This window comes from Haplochromis burtoni, unplaced genomic scaffold (genome assembly GCF_018398535.1).
Source record: "Haplochromis burtoni strain Fernald_Lab_line unplaced genomic scaffold, NCSU_Asbu1 Contig_385, whole genome shotgun sequence".
Taxonomy (NCBI): Eukaryota; Metazoa; Chordata; class Actinopteri; order Cichliformes; family Cichlidae; genus Haplochromis; species Haplochromis burtoni.
In genome coordinates, this window is record NW_024582746.1 from 217,406 (window position 1) to 239,885 (window position 22,480).

Here is a 22,480-nt window from a genome sequence, read left to right on the forward strand (position 1 = left end):
CACACACACACACACACACACACACACACACACACACACACACACACACTCCCTGAGAAAGTCAAACTGCACAGTCATCCGTATTGCAAGGAAGCACTCAGTGGTTTGCTAATGATGTCTGTCTATAATGAAGTGGATTAGTGTTGCAAGGCTTTAATATTTTCTGCTGAATGGGCCTCTTCTGCCATCCCTCGCCTGCCGTTCTCATGTTTGAGCACGATTCTTCTGAGAAATAATTTTGGAAGAAAAAAAAGAATCCCTCGCTCAATTCAAAAACCTGGGTGTGCATCTAATTTCTTTAGATGTCTGTACAATTATGAGAAACTGCACTGTCAGGGGGCATGAGGTTTTACATGACAGAGGGAGAGCAGCGCATGCCGCAGGTGAGGGAGATGAACAAAAACCCTGTGTGAGCTCTTTAATCCACAGAATGCATTTACAGCTTGACATCACAGGCATTTAGCAGATGGATGTCTCCCAGATTCAAAAATGAAAAGAGCATTCAATTCACTACAAGTATACTGGGGTGAAGACTATAGTGGGAAAAACGAAACTGGTAATTCCCAAACCTTCAGTTTCTACTCTCTATTGTTATCACAAAGCAGAAAACAGGTTAACAAAGAAACTAAAGTGCACTTTGTTGGGTTGACAGCCTCTTAGTATTAAAACCCAGTTGTTACAATCTCTCATTATCTTTGCTGGGTACTGTAGTGGCTGCAGATGTTCCTTCTGAGGCTGAAATCAGTAGCCCGCTGGATACAGTAGTGGATGGTATGGTCAGGTAGCCTAGCACTACTCTGTATTAACTAACATATTAACAAACAAGAAAAATGTTTTCCATTCCTGGAAGCATTTGTTTTACAGTACAGATGTGGCCACAGTAGAGGTCTGATATAATTTGCTTTCGCTTCACCTGCAAGTGACAAAAAGGAATCTGTATGCATTATTAAAATGATTAAGTCCAGGATCAAAGCATCTAAAAGAGGATATAAGCGACATGAGAATAAGTGTAACTGTAACTTCAAGTGTATTATTCAAAAGGTTAAACTTAACTGTGCTTCAGCTGTGCTATTTCCATCTCCATTTCAGTGTTATGCATGAGATAAATGGAGGCTTTTGTTATACACTGTATTAGTAAGGCAATCAAAGATCAGACTCTTTAACATATTGTTCTTAATGAGAGCAAATTAGACCAGGTGAAGAGAACTTGAAAAGAGTTTCTAATAATTCATACTTCCACTGTTCTTCAGCATATTATCCCACAAGCCCACGAGCAGTCAACGGTAATAACCCTTTAGTCTTGTAATTATAAGGGCCAAGAACTCAGGGGCGATGGAAAGGGACTTCCACAGTGTGCTGGCTAGCTAAGTGTGAGAGGTCAACACGAAATGCAAAGACTGTGAAATCTATACTCAATGGAATATACTTTAAATTTTACCCTTCACTTGTATGATAAAGCATGCTTGCATGAAATAACATGAGAAGGGGGAAAATGATTGGACTGTACTGACTGTTTGTAGAAGATAACTATGAAACGCACATTTTACACAATTCACTTCAAAGACCAAATAAATATCAACAACATTTTTTGTTTGTAACAAAACAAAAAACTGCTGGAAGTGACTGGATTTCAACTGACCTGTGGCCCTTTTGTATTGTGAACAAGGATTTAGAGGGGAAAAAAAGAGCGCATTATGTATGTAGATTAGCAGACGAGCTTGCAGATGCTGATGTCGTGCTGGTTTCTGTTCATCATCTTCCAGCAGCTGCTCAGTTGGCCTCGCTCCACTCGACAGAGCGCCAGCGACCTACCAGTTAGAGAAACAGGCTTGTGACTCCAGGATCACCGCCTAAAGTCCCAAATGAGGGGGAAAAGCTGTGCAGAGGAAGTAAATCAGACTCATCTGTCCCTCCACTGACAGCTGTTGCTACTGTCATGTCTCTGGCCAAGGCGTTTAAGCTCCAGGTGTAAGGTGGCCAGTGGCAGATTTCCAAAATTCACAGCTCATGTCATAAATACACAGCCAAGAGTGAGAAAAAAATAGCTTGATATGGGGACAAGTTGTCAGTGAGTAACTTATGTTTCAAATTAATGTTAGTGGTCGAGCTCGCAGGATAGGCAACCCAAACAACATTGTTTTGCTCTCGGAAAGCCACCATATGTTCAAGTGTTATCACGTTTATCTCTTAGGGTAATACAGTTCATTTGGTGAAGCCAAGGCAAAAGCAGTTTGCAATCTGGGATCATGTTCATACAGAAAAAACATAAAGCAGCCAATGGGCAAACCTGGTCACTGATCACTGCTACGTGAACACACACATTAGACTGACTTCTGTTTTTAGGGCCCGAGCACCGAGAGTGCGAAGGCCCTATTGTATCTGCTCCGTTTCTTCTTCTTCTTATTATTATTCAGGCAAAACAAGGGCCTTTCTGAGGGCCTAAACATGCTCAAAAACTCATGAAATTTTGCACACATGCCAGGTCTGGTGAAAAATTTTGTATTTTAATGGTTTTACATATGAACACTGGGAAATGGCTCTAGAGCGCCACCTATGCCTTGTTAAATGCAGCCCTACGACCACATGGTTTGAGCTACATGTATGAAATTTGGCACACATGTGTATCATGCCAAGACGAACAAAAAAGTCTGTGGGCCCATTGACGCAAACCCAACAGGAAGTCCGCCTATTTGGAAGAGAAGGTGACATTTTGGCTCTAATTTTGCCATTTCCATGCCTCGAACTTTTCGAACTCCTCCTTGGGATTTGGTCGTCATAAGCTTCAATTTGGTACAGTGTCAACTACACCCTTGTGCCATGTTAAATTGCGGAGCTTTTGAGTTTTCACAATACGTATGAGGCCGTGGCGCCATGGCGAATTTCGATGACTCGCCATGAAAATCTTATTGCCTCTCATTTTGTCATACATTTTCTGACCTTGACCAAAGTGAACACATATGATAAGGCTCCACCCCTGAACATATTTCAACTGCCATATTTGACACAGGGACAGCGCCACCTAGTGGGAACAGGAAATGTCATGTTTTACACTTTGGGGTACAGTATGTGATGGGTGACATCTGCAGCCTCAAATTTCTCCAGGAAAGCCTTAAGGAGTTGGTCTTGGGTTACAGTGAAAACTGTGAGTTTTCGCGAAAGGGTGTGACCCCAGCAGCATGGCGAACTTTGATGTCACGCCATGAAGAAACAAATTAGTATAACTCAATGAAATCCAGTCTGATCAGTACCAGACTTTACAGGCATGATGTCAGACCCGCCCTGAACAGATTGATGTGCCCATTGTCGGGAATACGACAGCGCCACCTAGTGGCAACAGGAAATGTCATGGCTTTAATTTTGTTGTACTGATTTTCACAGGTTCATCGTGGCCACCTCAAAAGCGGTGAATATCACCATCAGTCCTTCATGATGCTTTAGTGCTGAAAATTGTGAGTTTAAACTGAATGGCGCACCCTGATGGCAACGCGGTTCACCATGAAAATGAAGTTGGCTTTTGAGGGGCTTGGAAAGTTAAAAAGTCTTGAAATTTGGTGCACTACCTCCAATGTGATGAAGGCTTTTTTGTCATGTGATCATTTTCATTGAATATCCCAAAATGGCTCCACAGCGCCCCCTACAAAATTTCAAAACCACAGCCCCTGCTCTGTGTTTTATGTATGAGTCTGAAACCTGGTAAGCTTATAGGAGATATCAAGATGTACAAAAAAGTCTCTTGGAGCAATATCCCAAATCCAACAGGAAGTCAGCCATTTTAAAATTAATGTGTAATTTTGGCGACATTTTCCCCTCTTTTCAGGCACGTCTACTTTGACGAACTCCTCCAAGGGATTTCATCAGATTGATGCAATCTCCAGTGTGTGGAATCTAAAGACCTTTGTGATGTTAAATTGCGAAGCTTTTTCGTTCAGGGAAACGGGGTGGTAATGGCGGCACGTGGTTTCAATCACTCGTCAAAAAGCAGTAATCTGCTGTCAATCAAAAACACAATGTTCAATCTCTCCCAAAGGTCATAGGTGTGATGAGACTCGAGCTGGGAAATGTTTGTTATGCCATTTGTCAGTAATAGTTAGAGCGCCACCTAGTGGGACGCCTAACTAATCATGAATGAATGAGATGAAATGTTAGCTGGTGGTTAAATGCATGAATTCCATCAATGTGACATCAGATCGGACGTGCTGGTTTCAGGTGTTGGGCGTGGCTCGACGCGCCGGGGGTGCGAGGGCCCTCATAACGCTGCTTGCAGCTTTAATTAACTTTATTTTTCATAAAGTTTTAATGAAGTAAGAACTGATTATTAGCGTTGTTTCACAATACTTTGAGTCTTTTACAATCTGAAACGGGACCTGAAAATTTAACTGTACATGAAAAGAAAGACAAAATCATAGAAGCTGCATCCACCTGACCATGAAGGTTAGCTTGAACTTAACAGACTCCTGCTTCACTTTACACACATTGGTGCTTAGAGTGCTTTGTGCTTAACATGTAATTTAAATGTAAGATTAACATGATTTCACATATCCTAATTAGCAAGCTGCTATTTTACAGTATCTGCCATTGTAAAAACCTTCAAACACTGCTAGTTGGCTGCATCGTTGTAGAGTTGTTTGTATGTGCGTGACAGATATTTCCTTCCTTTCTCACTCACTCTATAAGCAACTGTGCTTCCTCAAACTTCTTTTTCCCAAGCTGGCCAGACCCTCTGCAGTCAGAGCAGGTGGTGGATCAATGGGCTTAGTAAGCGACTGGGACAAAGAGCAAACTGCACGAACACACACAAACACCCGGAGCGAACGCTGGCGTATCGAAACACATACTTGCATTGCTGCAGAAGCTTGCCCTTAGTGACCAGTGCAAGAGTCTGGATTCAGCTGTTTCCAGGCAGGACTAGAATCATTTTATATGACAAGAAAAATACATTTGCAAGAGTTTTATTTTTGCAGGTTTTAACACAGTGAACTCTCACACACATTAGGGGTCTGCAAGGTCTTGATGACTCTAACGTTTTCTTCCTTCCTGGTTCTTTAAACTTGTTTTTCCAACATAGTGCACAGTCTGCTTTCACCACAGCTGGACTCACCATGGAACAGCTGAAAACTGCTGTGTGAAACAAGTTGTAGAAATATGTTTCGGTTCATTCTGGTAATGGGATGCTTTTGGGAAGAAACAGTGATTTTTATCAAATAAATGTTCTTGCCTTGTTGGAAGTCCATCTGTTAAAATTGATCCATATGAGAAAATAGCACAAAGAGACACTGTGGTACACCTATGACAAAGGTTGACACACGCCGTTGGGACCAAACACACTCGTCGCCCCCAGTGTTTTATTAAGAAAGCAAGCCAGAGCAGCTAAAACTGCTTTAGTCACTTTTAATGGCAGGAGGGCAGATGCCAAGGGCAAACCAACACTACATAAACACTTAGTCAACTCTGGTTAAAGTGAGGGGTAATTATCTCACAGTGACGAAAATCAGCGGTTATGCAGCCCGTCATCTCATTAACAGAGGGGAAACACGACACTGCCAACACCACTCAGCCGCAGAGCAGCCAGAAATACAGATTTTTCAAAATGGCAAAGAAGTCCAAGATGAAACTGTTTTTGGTCAGTTGGTCAACTGCGGTTAAAGTGGTCATCACCATTTTTCTGACCAGAAAAACAAGAGTCATGAGGGGCTCTGATCATATATGACTCTTATTTACTGCTAGAAATCTGTGGCTGGGTTCAGGAGAAGTGAGACTTTGCATATACAAGAGGTGGTGAAAGAATTGCCAACAGCAAAGCGTATTATAAAGGGAACTAGTTGAATCAGTTTTACTACTACTGCTAACTAGTCAGTCTGCATTTAAAAATCAGCACAAAACCAACAGATTGCAAACTCAAACCAAGTGTGAGTACTTTATACAATGTAACTTTTTCTCACTCAAATAATATATGAAACCATTACTTTATCTTAGCTCTTGATCACTTAAATCCAAATAGAAGTGAGAGCTGCTCATGACAACACTGTCTCTGTTAATATATTTATATCCACAGGTTTATAATGCTGTCAGTCGCTGTTGATGAGGGCATCTCCTAAATGCTGCCAAATCTGTCTTACCAGATAAATACTCTTCATTAACAAGCTGCTCTCATGCAACAGTGCTTTAAAACAATATAAGAGTTAGGCTAAAATGCACTCACCATTTGCGACTGGCTCCTGGGGCTGCTATTGATATCCTCCACCTTCTCATTTGCTGCATGAGAAAGGAAATGAAGACATGAGATTTTTACAGTAGACCCATACTGAAATTTAACATCCTGACATCCAGGGACTTTTGAGTTCAAGGTAAAAAATACAGCAGGAAAACTCTGAGATTAGCGCTGGAGAGTGCATGAGTGAGTGCATGAGCGCACACGCGCGAGTTAAGGTGCAGATCAACTCCAGAGAGGTCTGGGAAGCAAAGCTACCTAATTCGTCAGCTGCCGCCAGAGAGTTACTGACAGGCCAGCTTGGCCTCATTGTCTGCAGGAGGGGTAAAGTTTCAATCTGTGTGTGTGTGGGAGAAAGGGGGAGAGAGAGAGAGACGCTGGCGTGAATGTGAGAGTAAGGAAGTGAGACAGGAGAAGATTTAGTGAGACAGACTGCAGAAAGGAAGAAACTAAGCACATAGACAAGAAAGTGTGTGTGCATGTGTGTGTCTGTGTGTGTGTGTTTAAAAGAAAGGAGAGAGAGTCCCACACAAAGTTTTGCCAAACTGATGAAGATGGAGGAAAAAAGGAGAGAGCAAGCTATGACAGATGCCAGAAGAAGAAAAAGACTGTGTGAGAGAAAAGTGTCTGAAAGATGCTAATACTTTATTATATAAGAGCCACTGCTGGGTAACTTACTTGAAAAATGTGATGAATTACTCATTATTACTGTGTGGTTGCAGGCAGCTTAGCCAGTTGTCAGTTTGGGAGGAATTTACTACCAGCAGCTAGCATGGCAGCAGGGACTGCATTTGGCTGCTGAAGTCCTGCCCTGTGTTCAGGGTCTAACCGAATACAGGCTTATAAGCAGCTCATTCAACACTACATGTGTTACTGCCGTCCAAAATAATGCATAAGTTGAACAACGTCAGGATGGCACTGTTTGTCAGCGTCTTTGATAGATGATCCTTTTAAAATGTCCTGACATGTGTGTGAAAACAGCTTGGTTACTTGGTCCCTTCTCGCTCTGCTAAGTCAAAGCTGAGGCGGTGGTATGTTTTTACTGCTCTTTGTCTGTCTGTCAGCAAGATTATGCAAACACCACAAAGCCAAATGTCAAGAAACCTGGTGCAATGATGCTCCTGTTCTCTATTAGGATTATTGGAGGTGGATTTTTAAATAATCTGGTTGCAAAATTAAATGCCATAAGCCAAAGAAGCCATGCCAACATCTTCAGCTTGCTTCCTTAATTTATTGCCCTCATTGAAGTTCAAATGGCTGTCTAAAGGAATGAAATGCATGGGAATCAAATTAAATCCCAATATTTCAGAGATCATTGCCACTAATTTAGAAATTCTATTAGATAAAAGCAAAAGTTAATTTGGATAATCAGAACAGGATACAACTCACACTGTGGGGAAGGTAAATAGTAAAGATGATTATAGCCCCACAGATAAATTATACAACTGGCATGGATCCACTGTGTATTCTGCAGCAGTTGTTATTTGGATATAATAATACGATCAAACAGTTTCTTTGGAATGGAGGAAACTCTGGACAAAATTAGCACATCTATCACTGCCACACGTGTAGGATCCTACAGCACGTCATCGAAATGGCAGAGCTGGCCAAACACTGGACTGGGAAAAATTCAGTTTGAACTGGATCTTGATTGAAAGAGAACTTCCCTCTCCCTTTACTCCTTTATAAGTATAAACTCAAGCTATGAAGCAGGAGTAAACCTAATTTTATGACAATGTGAACAAATATAATGTATTGTATAAAAATTTAGAATCTCTCCTCTATATGGTTTAATACCAAAATAAGAATTGGTATAAACAGACTATTTGTGGGGCTCAGTGGTTAAGAAATTGTGTCAAAACTGATGGTTTCTTCAAAGAAAGTGATTTTATTTTATTTATTACACTCAAGGAAAAACAGAATTTGGTGGGATCTGGTAATTTTTGGAAACGCCAACAAATAAGGGATTATATAAGAAGAAATATCCAGCTGCATCGAGGAACTATCCCAATGCTGTGTGATGTACAACTTCCAACAATATACCACAAAGCATCCTCATGGTATGAAAGGTGTCCCTGGACAAACAGGAACATCAGCAGTCTTAGGATAACCTGGGGGGAAAAAACCTTCACGTTCCATGATGAGTCATCGGAGAACATTATTTCCAAAAGCCGGAAATTTGCCAGGGAAGCCAAAGGCGAATTTATTTAATACAAAATAGTTGATATTACTATCCTCCTTCCCTTACATAAAATGGGTTTGATTAAAGATGGTTTATGCTGGAAATGAAGGACTGAAAGAGGCACTTATGTGCATGCATTTTGGGAATGCTGCAAAGTATTTCCTTTTTGGAAAAGATGTTTGGGATTGCATGGACCACCAATGTCAGCAAGGCTCTGGGGTGCCTTATTGCAGCTGAATAGGTTTGTTGTGAGAGCATCAATGGTGTGTTTTGTAACTTGTGCCAGACTCTTTAAGATTTGGAAATAATCTCAAAGTCACTGAACAAATGATGGACACCTCTGCTTTTGAGAAGCTTTTATAGAGTTAATTGTAAACGTAAGATGCCAAAAAAGCAACTGGACTGTTTTTATGATTTGTTATCCAAAGACAAAGGAAAAGAATAATTTGATGTGTCTGATCCACATACTCACTCCATGTCTTTGTCTGACTTTTTCTTGTGTCTTTTTTTGTATTTTGACATTTAATTAAAAGAAAAAAAATCTAAATTTAAAAAATAAGAAACCTGGTGCAAAGGTGGAAAACAGGCAACGGAGGAACCCCTTTAATGTTAGATTGGGATCACCTTTTATTCAAACTACTGGAAGGATTTTGGTCTTAGTGGAGGAGGTTTACTCTGAGTCTTCATAACAATTGTATTTTAACTGAAATTGAAGTTAGTACAAAACCAAATAGAAACAGTCAGTTGACCTGATCCACCCAATTTATCCACTTATCCCAAAATTTATAGGAGGTCTATTTATTTGTGTCAGGAAACTGTTTGCCTCCCACTGCAACAACATCACTGGCCAGTCTTCAGTCAATCCTTCTCTGTGTAATTTCTGCTGAGACTGCAAAAATCATGACCAACATCAGCAGCTGCAGTTTTATTCCATCTATTTAATCCTAATCTCTCACACATGTTGCACAGTAAGGTGTCGTCAAATGAAAACAGGAACAGAAGGAGAAAAAAACAGAGTGAGGGAATCAAGGATGGAGAGAAGCAGGGTGCAACAAGCCAGAGAGACATGAGGCACGAAAAAAAGAGACCAACAGAAAGGGAGAGAGAAGTAAAGACTCTCTGTACTCCAATGGGAGACACATGCCTCTGCACCCATGGGTGAGTTATAGATCTGTGCTCTTATAGTTTGCCCAGCACCCAAAACAAGAAAGAGCTGCTGTGATTTGGCCCAAATTTCAGACTGAGAAACTGCTTCGCTCCAACTCACCACAACAAAGCTCAAATACTGTGTTTGTGTGAGTGAGTGGGTGGTCGATTCATCCACCAAACAGAGCAAACTATAGAGACACACACACACACACACACACTCTCTGTTGGTAATACATGGGCTTCATCCATCTGTACTTCATTAATATTCTTTTTTTAAATATTGAAAGTTAGGCTCAAAGCAAGACTGTACACTGTTTGTATGAGAGAAGTCAGTGTTTCTGTCTCTTCATGACTGTATCTACTTTATCTTTTTAACTGTGATCTGCACAAAAGTGGATTAAGTTAAAACACTGAAAGAGAACACACACAGATGCTCACCTATGATCTGGATGATCTGTGCCAGCAGGACTCCATCGGTGACATCCTGGCTCAGGTCCTTGATGAGACGCGGACAGCCAGACTTGGCCAGGTAGTGATTGGCCCAGTCTGTGTAGATCTGTAACAACAGAACAAACACTCTGTCAATTTGTGTGTGTGTATTGTTTTAGACCCATTAGTTACACCACACAGGATCCCAACAAATCATAACATTAGTTACGGGATGTCGAAAACTTAAGAAAGACTGTACACTGAATGGCAGAAAGGAAGGGATGCTGAGTTTTGTGGCTTTGCTCTAAAGGCTACTTGAATCTTGCTGACTTTGATAGCCTTCAATCACAAAACCAGTGCTGAGATCCCCTCCCCGCCATCCATCCTATAACAGCGTTCTGCTCTGCTCCTCACACTTTACAAGAAAAGTGGTAAATGCCTGCCAGGGAATAATGTTCAAACACTCGGATTCCTTGCACATCTTTGCTGCTCAGGCACAAATATTTCATCAAGGTTTGACATTCGGGCCCAGACACGAACACACAAACACACACTTCATCCTTAATACTAGTTCTCTATCTGATGCTGGCATTTGATTTTAAAATGACAGACTGCACAACTACTCTGTGTTTCTATACAGAATATTTACCGAACACCCAGAAAACTAGAACACTGCTAAACAAATTTGAAACAACTCAGAACAGATTTGAAAAGTCTTCCTTGATGTGTAAAACACAGATCCAGATGTTTGCAGGAACAGGTGAATTCACTTCCTAACTGAATCTTTCAAACCTGGAAGGGCAGCAAGTCATACAATCCTTTGCATTGTCGCCTAAAACTCTTAACAGAATCTTTATCTTTCATTAAAGCCCATAAGCTGACTGATAAGTGAAGCTTTGTCTGTTGAGATGCAGATAAGTCTTGACAGCTGTTGCACATTCACCAGGCTCCAGAGATGAAAGATATGAATCACATTTGGCCTCCAAGTGCTTGGCCCCATGCACCATACAGAAGAATCAGTGGCTATGCAGGGCCAAGGATTTCCCTCTAGCTTGCAAACTTTACCCTTGCCCTTCAATCTTCAAGATTTCCTTCCAGACTTCTCTGACTAAGAGTCAGGCAGCAGTACCAGCTCTTCCCACTGTGATGTGGGTGCATTTGATGCAGATTTTAATAGACAGCCATAGATGAAGTCTTTCGTCCTAAAAGGCTCGAATGGAGATGCAGCAGCAGCCCATATAAAGACACCAACTGCTACAGCGCTGCTTGTTAAAGCTGTTCTTGTAATCCCAGATGAAGAAAAAAAAAATCCAACACAGACCTAAACAGCAAGAATAACTTTGTGAAGGGAAAATCCCCTCAAAAATGTAAGATCATCCATTAGGGTAGGAATCTACAACTTAAAAAAGGATCTGATTCTCTTGAGTTGAACTTTGAGATTTAATCATGAATAACAAGTCTACATGAAGCCACACAGCAGCTCAAATTTGAGACATTTCCTAAGAAATTTCCATAAAAGCCAACCATTTCCCATGTTGAAGTAATCCTCACATCCCCTCATTTACCTCACACGCTGCTCCCAATTAAAAGCATTTCTCCCCAGCTCTTTTCTTTTTCTTGGAAGCGGGAAGTTTGCTCCTTTAAAGTTGCCGCCTCTCATACATTTGTATCTGTTGTGGTTTCCTTCAGCAGCTTTGTCCATGATGAGAAGTCGTAAAGTGTAACCCAGAAAAAATGAGAGCCGTCATCGGGGAAACTCCCGTTTCAATATGAATGCTGGAAAACAGACATCCGTTAAGACCTGGTCGCAAAAAAGAGGCGCACGCTCGCAAATGAGGAGACTTGCGTAGACGCACCGAAAAACACACTGTAAATGCAAACCGCGTCCCATCGGGGGGCAAGTAAACAAACAGGAAAGAGAGACGGGGTGGGGGCGGCGAAGTGTGTGAAAAAAAGGAATAAAGAGTGTGTGGCAGCTACAATCACAGCAGGCTGCAGGAAATTTCAATAAGGCTTTCGTAAAATCTGCTCAACTGCTAAGGTCATCTAGTCGACACAAGCTCAAAACCGAAGACCAAAGATGAAGGAACGGGGGTTTGATTTGTGTCATATTTAGCAGTCACCGTCTTCTGTTCCTGTTCCCTTTTAAGGATAAGGAAAGAGATGTTTAAGGCCTCTGCGGGGGAATGCAACCAGACACACTCATGTGAGCAGTGGTCAAGTTTCCACTTGGGTATAGACAATTGAAAAAATAAAATAAAATCAAGAAAAAAATGGGAAATTATTCACTTCTACTCATTGAACTGGTCAGTTTGTCAAATTTAACAGCTGGTGGCAATAATTCTCCAGTTAGATGCCATTGGACCATTGCAGAAGAAGAAGGCATAACCAGAGAGTCAAGATGCAAGTTTCATCTATTAATCTAACAGAGGTCAGACTCTCTCAGGCAGCACTCTTTGGTAGAGCAGTGTTAAGGTTAAATGCTTCATATGAATCAGAATTAGTCTGCTTTCAGTGTATTGACACCTCAGGGAAGCCCAAAGAACTTTTCTTTTTGCAAATATAAAACAGGTGGATGAACTTGGAGGGAGTAATCCCTTGAGGAAGGTGTGATACTCAGCAGATTCAATAAATTGGGTGAAATTAAGGCTAAAATAGCCAGCTGCTTCTGCATCTGCTGCAGCTCCTTGAGGGGTATGACTCTAATGTAAACAACATCTTCAGAGGTGTGCATTATCAACATGTTTACTTTCTGAATTTTAAACTTTGTTTGCCACGGTGTGGCAGTTCATCTTGCAGACTGATAATTGTAATGTTTCATTGAATGAGATTCCAAGAATGCTCGACAGACCAAACGAGGCAGATGAAATATCAAATCGGGGACCAAGGCAACGCTGTTACAATGACTTGAATGAACATGCAAACAATTTCTGAATTGATTGAAATGGCTTCCAAACACAAAATAAACAGGTTAGTTTACACATTTTGTGTGGGTTGGGGGAATTTTGCAAAAACTTGTACAAACAGATCGACTTGTGCGACAGTTTTAGTAAAACTTACCACAAACTTTACCTTGCTTTTACTTTATTGCATAAGTGGACTAAGATATTCACTTTTCCTGTGGAGGAAATGTGAGTTGTACAATGTAAGCAAGTTTGTGACAGCTTACTCAAAAATGCTGAGTCACCTCGAATGTTTGTTTTGTACTAACCATCCCACTTTTGAACAGTGTTTGCTTAAAGATTCACATTCAAACTAAAATATGTTGGGAAAGCATACACCACCACACTGGAAAACCCACTTTGCTTTTGTCCACAATGCCATCAATCTATGAAACTATATGACACACGGAGACATTGCTGTAACGCCTTTTGCTGTAGGAAAAACCGTCTTATGTTGTTCCAGATCTGTGTCTGGGCATTTTGGGATATCTGCAGTCAGCTGATCGGCTTCAAAGAGGGAAAAAAATAAACTTCAGTAGAGATCAGGCACAGCATGGCAAACATGAAGAGAGACTAAAAGAAATAAAGACTCTCCGTTTCTCACTCCAACTTCAGTTAGAAAGAAAAAGGTAAGAATGAAACAAGCCGATGTTTGGAAATCTAACTCTAGTCCTGACTCCAACATTGACCTGGGAGCTCTCCTCACCTGTCTCCTCAACTATCTGGTCTTACTATCTCTTCTCTGCTCTCTGAGCTTCTGACAAAGCGCACACATCAAAGAAACATTTCTCAAGAAGCTTGCCTCCTGTCACTGCGTGAGCACCGGCTCACTCCCATTTGAGTCTGTCAGCCTTCTGTACTCGTTAACCCCTCCTCGCTGAGTCCCAATTGCTTTGGGAAGCAGCAGCTGGCACTACGACAGAGGCAAAACATCAGCAGTAACGCCACCTTCAGTGGTGCTGACTGAGACTACTGACATCATACACTGACACACATGCTGGGTGAGACAACACATGCATGCATGCATACAATACAATTTCCAAATGCCCCAGCTTCTCATATGCAAGTAAACACACACAATTATTCCCCCTCCTCCTGGCCACCCTCCTTCCTCTTTCTCTCTTTCGGCAGCCAGCATCAATCAGCAGAAGTCCAGTATCTCTGGTGATCTTATCCTTATTGGTACCACATGAAGTAGCTCTCGCCTCTTTTTCTCCACCTGCTCTGCAGACCTCTCCTGTCCCCTAGCGCGCCAGGCTTCCCAAATACTACTAACAAGCAGCTCTTACCCCCGGAGCAGACAAACTGCCTTCAACAGTCCTGATCACAATGCAGTGACTACAGCTACGCAGGTACTATTGGCAGAGTCTGCAGTGGCGCTGCTCAACCTCCGGGGGGAGCCAGGTAAAAAGAGAAAGATGAGATGCAAGAATGAGGCACAAATGGGGAAGAGAGGAAGTTCACCTATAAAGTACTCACTGTATTCATTAATGTACTTCTACTGAATGACTGTTAATGTATGGTCTCTTTAATCAGGGCATCATTCCAAAGCTGTCTAATAAATTAAGAGCTTAATTGCATTCAAGGAGTTGGAGCAGATACACAGTCACTCGGAGGACATTTAGCTGTGTAATGCCGTTTGAAATATGCAAGCCAGGAGAGAGACGTCTCTTCTGTGGCTGCACTGGCTCAGAAACCAACTTGGCACCAGTGCCGCTCCCGCATGGGTCCTAAATGTAATTAAACACAACATGAAGCCGCATTAAGTAAACGAGCAGTGAGCCAATGGAATCAATGGTTCCGCCACCATCCTCTACTTCATCTACGTCTGGTTCATGACAAACCAAGGGCTGCTTGGATCAGACAGAAGCAACACCGTGGTTAAAAAAAAAAAAAGAAGATATCCACAAAAGCTCTAGCTCAACAGAAAATCTGTACTGGTTGTACTATTCAGCTGACAGGTGATCTCTGATAGGATCCAAATAAGTAGAATTTGACAATTTCTTCTCCTGAATGTGCGAAAGAATAATTTCAGCAGAAGAGTCAGCAGGTTGGCACTGTGCTTGTAATACCTGGCTGCAAATGCTCTATAAAGGTAAGCACTTCAGCACATGAATGTTAAAGCAGAGCTCAAGCATCAAATCCTGCACAGGTCTTTCTTCGCAGAGAATGTCAGACAATCCAATAAAGTAACAGTAAACATATTCAAGTAGAGTGAGGCATCGCAAAGTAGTGCTGAAGAAAGTTCAGTAAATGACTGATTTTAAATTTGAAAGCAGTGTGCTACAGAGAGCCAGCTAAGGAAGAGTGGAGGTCATCATTTCTGACTGTCGAGTTTGAGTGGCTTGAACTTTTTAAGATGTAAAGTGCATCTAAGCCGATGCTCTTTAAATAGCAAATTCTGGAGGAAGCAAAAGCGTCAATCTGTTTCTGTAGGCTCAGTAAAAACAATGACTTGCATAACGCTCGACATTCTGAAGTTCTGCTGAAGACGACTTCCAAACCAGAGGGAGCCATGACATTTCAGGGCAATAACTTTTGGAATGGGAGCAACTGACAATCTGCAGCTGCATTATCAAAGCAGCTGGAAGCCATTTCTACCATGAAAACCTTCCTGGTGTTTCCAGGGATAAGTCTGACTCACAAAATGTTACCTCACATCTTCATTATCTTGTTCTGGCATAGCAGAGAGAGGGAGAGAGACCTTCAAGCCCACCTAATCTAGAGGTAATAAGAGCAGGCGGCCATCCAGCAGGTTTTACTCCAATCTTGCAAAAACCCAAGTGGGGGGAGTTTTCATAGACTCAAAGTTTCTTTGTGGCCAGCCTGGCGCTATGAGGGATCAAAAATAAGAACTTTATTTACAGGATGTATAATTCTGCAGAAAAATACAGGATTGGACCTAAAATCTGGAGGCCATGAACGGGATGAGTGGGAAGCACCTTTGTTGTAATGCCAGCTGTCAATCACAGCCAAGCCTGGATATGTTGGGTTCAGATATGTGGGGCTGAGAGAACAGTCAAGTTCAATTTACAAGAATGGTGAATCAGAGTTACCCGGGGACAAAACACACAAGATAAAAATTAAAGAATAAACGAGAACAACAGTTTATACAAGCCTAAAAGAAAAGGAAGAAGAGGCTAATTAAGTCAATTCTCCCTAATTCTCTGCTCTTGGGCTCTTAAACAAAAGTATTACTCAACATTTCCTGTGAATTTATTCAGTGTGCATCACTGTTTGTTTGGCTTTATCTTTTCCAAGGAAAACTGATTAAACGTGTGTCTGTTTCAACGTCTTGCTGCAAATTCGCCCAGCTGGATCCATTTATACCACTCAAATTTATTGAGCATCTCCATGGCAGACAATGGACATGCAGTACTAGCACCAGAGTAGAATGTGAGTGTGAGTACATTTTATACATTTTCTAAGCTATTCTAAACGAGTCAAAGCAGTAATTTGTAACTTTCAGGCTAGTGCTGACCACATGACATCACTGCAATCAGCCGATAACACTAAAGAAGCACATGCTGCTAAAACCTGAAACATTCAGTCATCACTTTCTCATGCCACAATCTGCCAAGCCACTTTGTCATTTCAGGGGAAACCCTGAGCAGAAAATGACATAATTGCACGGCTGGGAGAGGTTTGGACACACAATCCATGCTGGATGTGCTTGTGCGCGTCAGTCAGCGCTGATCTCCTGTAGTTCAGCAGGACTGAAGGCCAAAGAGCAAAGAGAGGAAGATAGAGAGTGAGAGAGGGATGCTAGCCAGACAAAAAGGAAAAGAAGTGGCAGCTCCAAAACAGCCTCGAGACAGATGAGCACAAACACAATTTAGAGACAGACAGCGGCAGGCAGACTGTATTCAGACAGAGATGAGTTTGTTGGCCAATTTGATAAACTGTCTGTGGTTATAAGCACCAATTACAGACAATCATTTGCCAAAGCAGCAAAATTTAAGGTAGCACAGAGGGGAACTATTACATCTTGCTTTCCATCACTCTGTGCCAGGAAAAAGGCTCAAATATCTCTTATCATTCTGTTTTACAAAGCCAGCCTGGCACAAAAAAAACTAAATGTTACGCTAACTATAAAACACCAAGTATAATATAACTCTGGGGCTGTGACTACGAGCATCAGCACTTAAGAATCCATTTTCTGCTCAACTTTAACCTTCGCTACGAGATGAACGGACCGCTGGGGGTGAGATTCTTTATACGAAGCACACTATCACTGGATCAACTCAGCAGCTAAATTATGTTTATAAGACAGAACCCCATGACCGCCGTTTGAGAAAGTCATTTTTATCCAACCTCCAAACACACTCTCAGCCAGAAGCTGTGACACCAAACAAGGAGCCAGAGGAGTAGATTTGCATCATCTTCAGGTCTAACAGATCGTTGAAACTGCACAGCTATAAAACAGAAAGGTGAGGTGCTGAAATCACAATATTTACAATGCAACGTTCAGATTCAGGCATGAGTAAGTGTGTATTATGGAATCTGGCAGTGTCTTTCTTCCTATACTCTCTGAATAAAGAAACTTCATATATTTTATTATATGCATAAACTTCAGTCATATATTTTTGGTTTTTTGAATCATTTTATTTTACCACTGTTATATAATGTCCTTTGCTCTACAGTAGGTTTTATTACTGGGATTAAAAGAAAATTACTACAAATCCCACAAACACACTAAATCGCAGCTGTGTGCTCAAAGAATCATCTCTTCCTCCAAAGTACATGTTGACTGCAACAGATGCCGGCGAGGTCACACGCGCACAGTGCACGCTCACATGGAGGTTTATGAGACGGTTGCGCACGCAGACGCAAACAGTACAATACTTTACCATGGAAACCGCAGCAAGTGAGGCAGCGTCTGGCCTGCCGGCTCTGTGGCCTGTGATCCAGACGCTGCCACCACTGTGCCGGTGAAAGACACGCATAGTGTCAGTCGCACACAGTTACACAAATATATGAGCTCTCCGTGGCTCACCCGTATTCTGTGCTTTACAAAAGAATCCACCCTAAAACAACAGCACAAAAAATGAATAAGTAAATGTTGATTTCAAATCCAGGTTCCAGACAAGTACAGCTTGAGCCAGCTCTTACAGTCATCAGGTATTTGTGTGATATGTAAACATCATGTGGGGAACTGTCTTAATTAGCCACTCAGCTCACCAGATGAGCTCCTTCTACAGGCCCAGATAGCTATACACCTCACCATAGTGATAACAACCTTAATTTGGGGCTTGTGTTGAATGCCTTTCCTGTTTAGAGGCCTTAACAAGTGGCCTGGGGCTTCCGGCTGTCACCCAACTATTCCGGGATGCCACAGGGCTCTATAATCATTCGTTCTGACCTCTGCAAGCTCCGCCCAGTCAAAAACACACAAATAAATCAGAAGAAACAAACAGGCTACCGTGTCATTAGCTATTCCTGTTGTAGCACAAAGCGCTGCTAGAAATATATGGACACAAACAGCTTCTTATCATGATGACAATCCACCACGACCCCGTCAAATCATTCCCCCAGAGGGTTTGAATTATTCCCTAAACCGATTCCAACAAAAACCAAATCATGAGGACATGATCTGTGTGAGTCATCGCTGGCCTGCTCCGATTAGTCACACTTCCTCATTTTTCATCAAATCAAGATGAGTCAGCTGCTGAGTTTGACTGGCTGTGGTTGGTTGACAGCATCAAATGGGCTCCAGTAAGGCACGAGTTGGAAATACTTTCACCGACAACAACTGTTGCTTTTGCCATCATAAACTGTTTGTGAAGAAATGAGAATTACTTGCAATTAAACGTTTTATCGAATGCACATGGGAAAAAACGCAGACATACAGTAAGTCACTTGTGAGACGGGATTGCTGAGATTTGCAGACCTTTACCAGCACATGGCAGAAATGCTGCACCAGCTGCTAAAATCTTGACCAGGTATCAGCCCCACTGGACGTTTCTGGCCTTTATTGTTTGCGTACAAAGCCCATTTATTAGCCAATTTACATGCTGTATACAACACATGCCTGTTTGGTTTCAGTCGGGGCTGCCATCTGCTTGTTGAGAAACAAATTAATGTAGATTGCTAGATTAATGGGTTTTTGATTGGGTGGCAGCCAGAATGCCGAGAGCCAGAGCCTGCTTTTATTAACAAGCCTCTCAGAGGACGAGGACAGGATGGCGACACTACGCTCGGCCACTTAGTGAGCGGGTCAGACTGCGAAACTGCTGATTGTTTAGTACACTATTGACTCTGAGAGCACAATGTGAGTCGTCCATGATAAACACGCTTCTGCATGAGCATGAGAGAGAGCCATTTCTTTTAAGTGGCTGGTTTTACTTTAAATTAAATAGTTTCTTAAAAGCAAAGGGAAATACATCACTCTCTCCTTTCTGTCTCAATGCAGTGCATTTTCTTTTTTGTTCCATCAGTGAGCAGCAAGAAAAGATATTTTGATTAGTAATAGGTTTTGGGATAAGGATGAGTGGTTTCCAGCCTTGACTGACACACACTGGCTTCACTCTACAACACTTCGTATTCCATCACTCTGAGTAAGCTGTATCTTTCACAGAACTAACAGTAGAGGGCACCATAGCAGAAACACCAGCATTTGGCTTTTGTGGCGCTGCGGGCTGCCTGAAAGCAGTCCGAGGGTCGTACGAATTAACTTAATGAGTCATTCATGGATCGCCTGTGAATCACTGTTTGAGAGTGAAAGCCAGAAATGGCTTGCCACTTCAAAGCCTGAGTGGCTTTGGCTCTTTGGTTAGTAATGAGGCATATTTCCCTCTGTTCTCTGCAGCCATAACCTATAAACCAGATTCCCCCTGCCCGGGCCTTAAAGCAACAGATCTGTGAGATGCAGTGTCTTTTCAGAAGGTGTGACTTATCAATTGACTGTGTAGCAGACAGGGTGCAGGCAATTTAAGATGGACATTTTAACCTTTTTCTCTTTTTAATGTAATACTACCAATGCTGTTTTATTATTATTTTTTGTTTCTTAGACTGAGTTTTACTCTCCTCCTTACTCATCACCTAGTCAATGTTCGCACAGTAGAAACAAAAACGTCTAAATCTAAAATACAAACGATACACAGAATATAAAGAAAGTCATCTCCATTAATTTTACATATAACTTATAGTTTGTAATTTTCTTTTCATTCGTGATTGTTATTATTGATATTGGTGAATTAATTACAGTGCAGTGAGGCTCTATCAGTGAAGTAAGGGCATCCTGATATCTGCTGCATTCATTTTGACTGTACCTTTCTTTACTCAGTGCTTTTATTAACAAGCCTCTCAGACTGCTCATTGTCATTCCAGCAAATCACTGCAGCACTGATTTGCTGGAATGACTTAACTTTGATTCTCTTATGCTATTACCCTAATTGTGCATTTCAAGTGCCATGTGAACAATGAGAGCACAGAGCAGAAAGGAAACCAGACACGTTAGCTCCATTATGGAAAGACATGTGGCATTCATTTCAAGCAACAGTTTTTAAGCATACTTAATGATGTTGGTAATCCATGGAAGTAAATTGTATTGGGAACTTGTTTAAAAATAATATGGGATATTGTAAATTCTCAAAATCAGTGCAAGCTGACAGAGTTTATGACTGCACCTGGTGCACAAATCCCTAAAGAACTGCCTACTTTTACCATTTCCAGCCATTATATTTCTTCCACTGCAAATTGGGGTAAATAAAGGACTCAATCTACCCAAATATAAAGGTCTCCCGAATTCTTTTACACTATAGATTCTGCACACCAGACCTCCACAGCTTCTTCACACTCATCTCCTTTCATTGCTGAAATTAATATGCTTGAGATTTGCAAAAAGAATCTGTGCGCCATGAATGAACCTCTTCGTGCCATCAACAGGGTCGAAAAAGGTCGATAAACTTCAGTTTCCTGTAGCTCTTTTAATGTCAGACGCAGGGGATTCCATCACGGCACTTCTTCAAATAGTTTGAAAGAGAAGCTTCAAGGAAGAAAGTTCACGATGCAGAGATACCTCATACCCAAGAGTAATTTAGCAGAAAGTAAGATTTAATGCTGATTAATATTCACAGTCACTGAACTGATGAAGCGGTCAAACACAAACCAAAGCTTTCATTTAGCAGCAAATATTTAGTCACCTCCCAGGGCAAAGTGGTTATCATTCAGTGCCTGGCGTGCCAGTTCTGTGCTGGCACCAGCAGAGGGACCTGCAGACCAGAGGAAAATGGCCTTGATCATTAACTCTCTCGTGCCATTAGTCCCCCGTGGTTTTTACAGTGGCTCCACCAGCTCAGTTAAACCTTACCCGTCTACATTCTACAGTGACATCATTCATAAATCACTGTGCATTAAAGCAGCAGAATTAGCAGCTAATTAATTTGATGAGCTACCAACAGAGGTAATAGCGGGATGAATGATTTATGCTTATCTTTATTCTGTCCTCTCTGTGCTACTCTTATCTACAAGCTGTGCTTTGTTGTTGCAGTTGCCAACATCTGTGATGGGGATTAATCAACTTTATCTAATATCACATTGTATTTGATAAACATTTGTCTCGACAGAGGAAAGAGTGGAACTAAAAGCAACAGTATATTAGTGTAACAAAAAATGTGACTGCATTTTTTAGACTAGTGCTCATCCATTGAAAAAGAAAACCCACGGCAAATACAGAACCCAGACAGACAGAAGCTTGGTACCCACGGGAGAGTTCCAGTAACAGTCAGCTTATGCAATCTGCAGCCATCAAAGAGTTACACCGACACAGAGTAAAAAACACTGCTTAAATAACGGCTGTGGTTAGCTTGGCTCTTAGTACCCACCAGCCCTGACATTTACTGTAAGTGTAGTGTCAATGTACTAAACATCTGGAGCTGGTGGGCCGTGACTGGGCCCTGAATCACAGGTGACTGCTGCTGAGTCACAGAGTTTTTTTCACTCAGCCCTGCTGGAAGTGTCTTCTCCTTTCACTCAGACTGGGAGTTGCTCATTCTTGGTTTGTGTGTCACTGTTGGCATTTGTTGATTTTCCCAGTTTCTTTTCTCACATGCTGTTGATTGATTGTGTCTTCATGTGTGTTGATTTTTTTTGGTGTTTTGATTACAGAGATTTATAGCTGAGGCTATCAATCAAACGCTACTGTTGCAAGGGCTGCAACAGCTGTTCACGTTACTATGTTTTTTCCTTTACTAATCTATCTTTTTTGGTCAATAAAATGTGAGGAATTGATGAAAAATAGACAGAGTTATTGTTTTGACATATAAACCAACTTTTTTCTTTTCCCTCCATCCAGCTGTTCCAGAGGTTAGAGTGCAGTCTGTCAGGATTTCCTTGAGCTTTGCTTGTGACAAATTTAAAATTGGACACAGACACAAAAGAACACACTTCCACCAGTGTCACTTTTAGCGTTTCCTCACTGGTCTCTAAGGCAGTTTTCATCCATTAATAGCTGTTGACATGAAGCAACAAGAGGGGTTCCGTTCTGCATGTGTTTCTCTTGTACCACACACACACACACACACACACACACACACACACACACACACACACACACACACACACACACAC

The 22,480-nt window shown here is 41.6% G+C and overlaps 1 protein-coding gene across 1 annotated transcript in view; it reads right to left on the reverse strand.

Annotated features, from left to right (window-relative positions):
* The window catches only part of nav3 (neuron navigator 3), a 206,524-nt gene that overhangs the window by 145,900 nt on the left and 38,144 nt on the right, over positions 1 to 22,480 (reverse strand). The window contains exons 2-3 of the mRNA XM_042212662.1: positions 9,978 to 10,095; positions 6,200 to 6,252 (exon numbers count right to left, since the gene is read on the reverse strand). Coding sequence (XP_042068596.1) covers positions 6,200 to 6,252; positions 9,978 to 10,095 — 171 coding nt within the window. The remainder of the gene's footprint in view (positions 1 to 6,199; positions 6,253 to 9,977; positions 10,096 to 22,480) is intronic.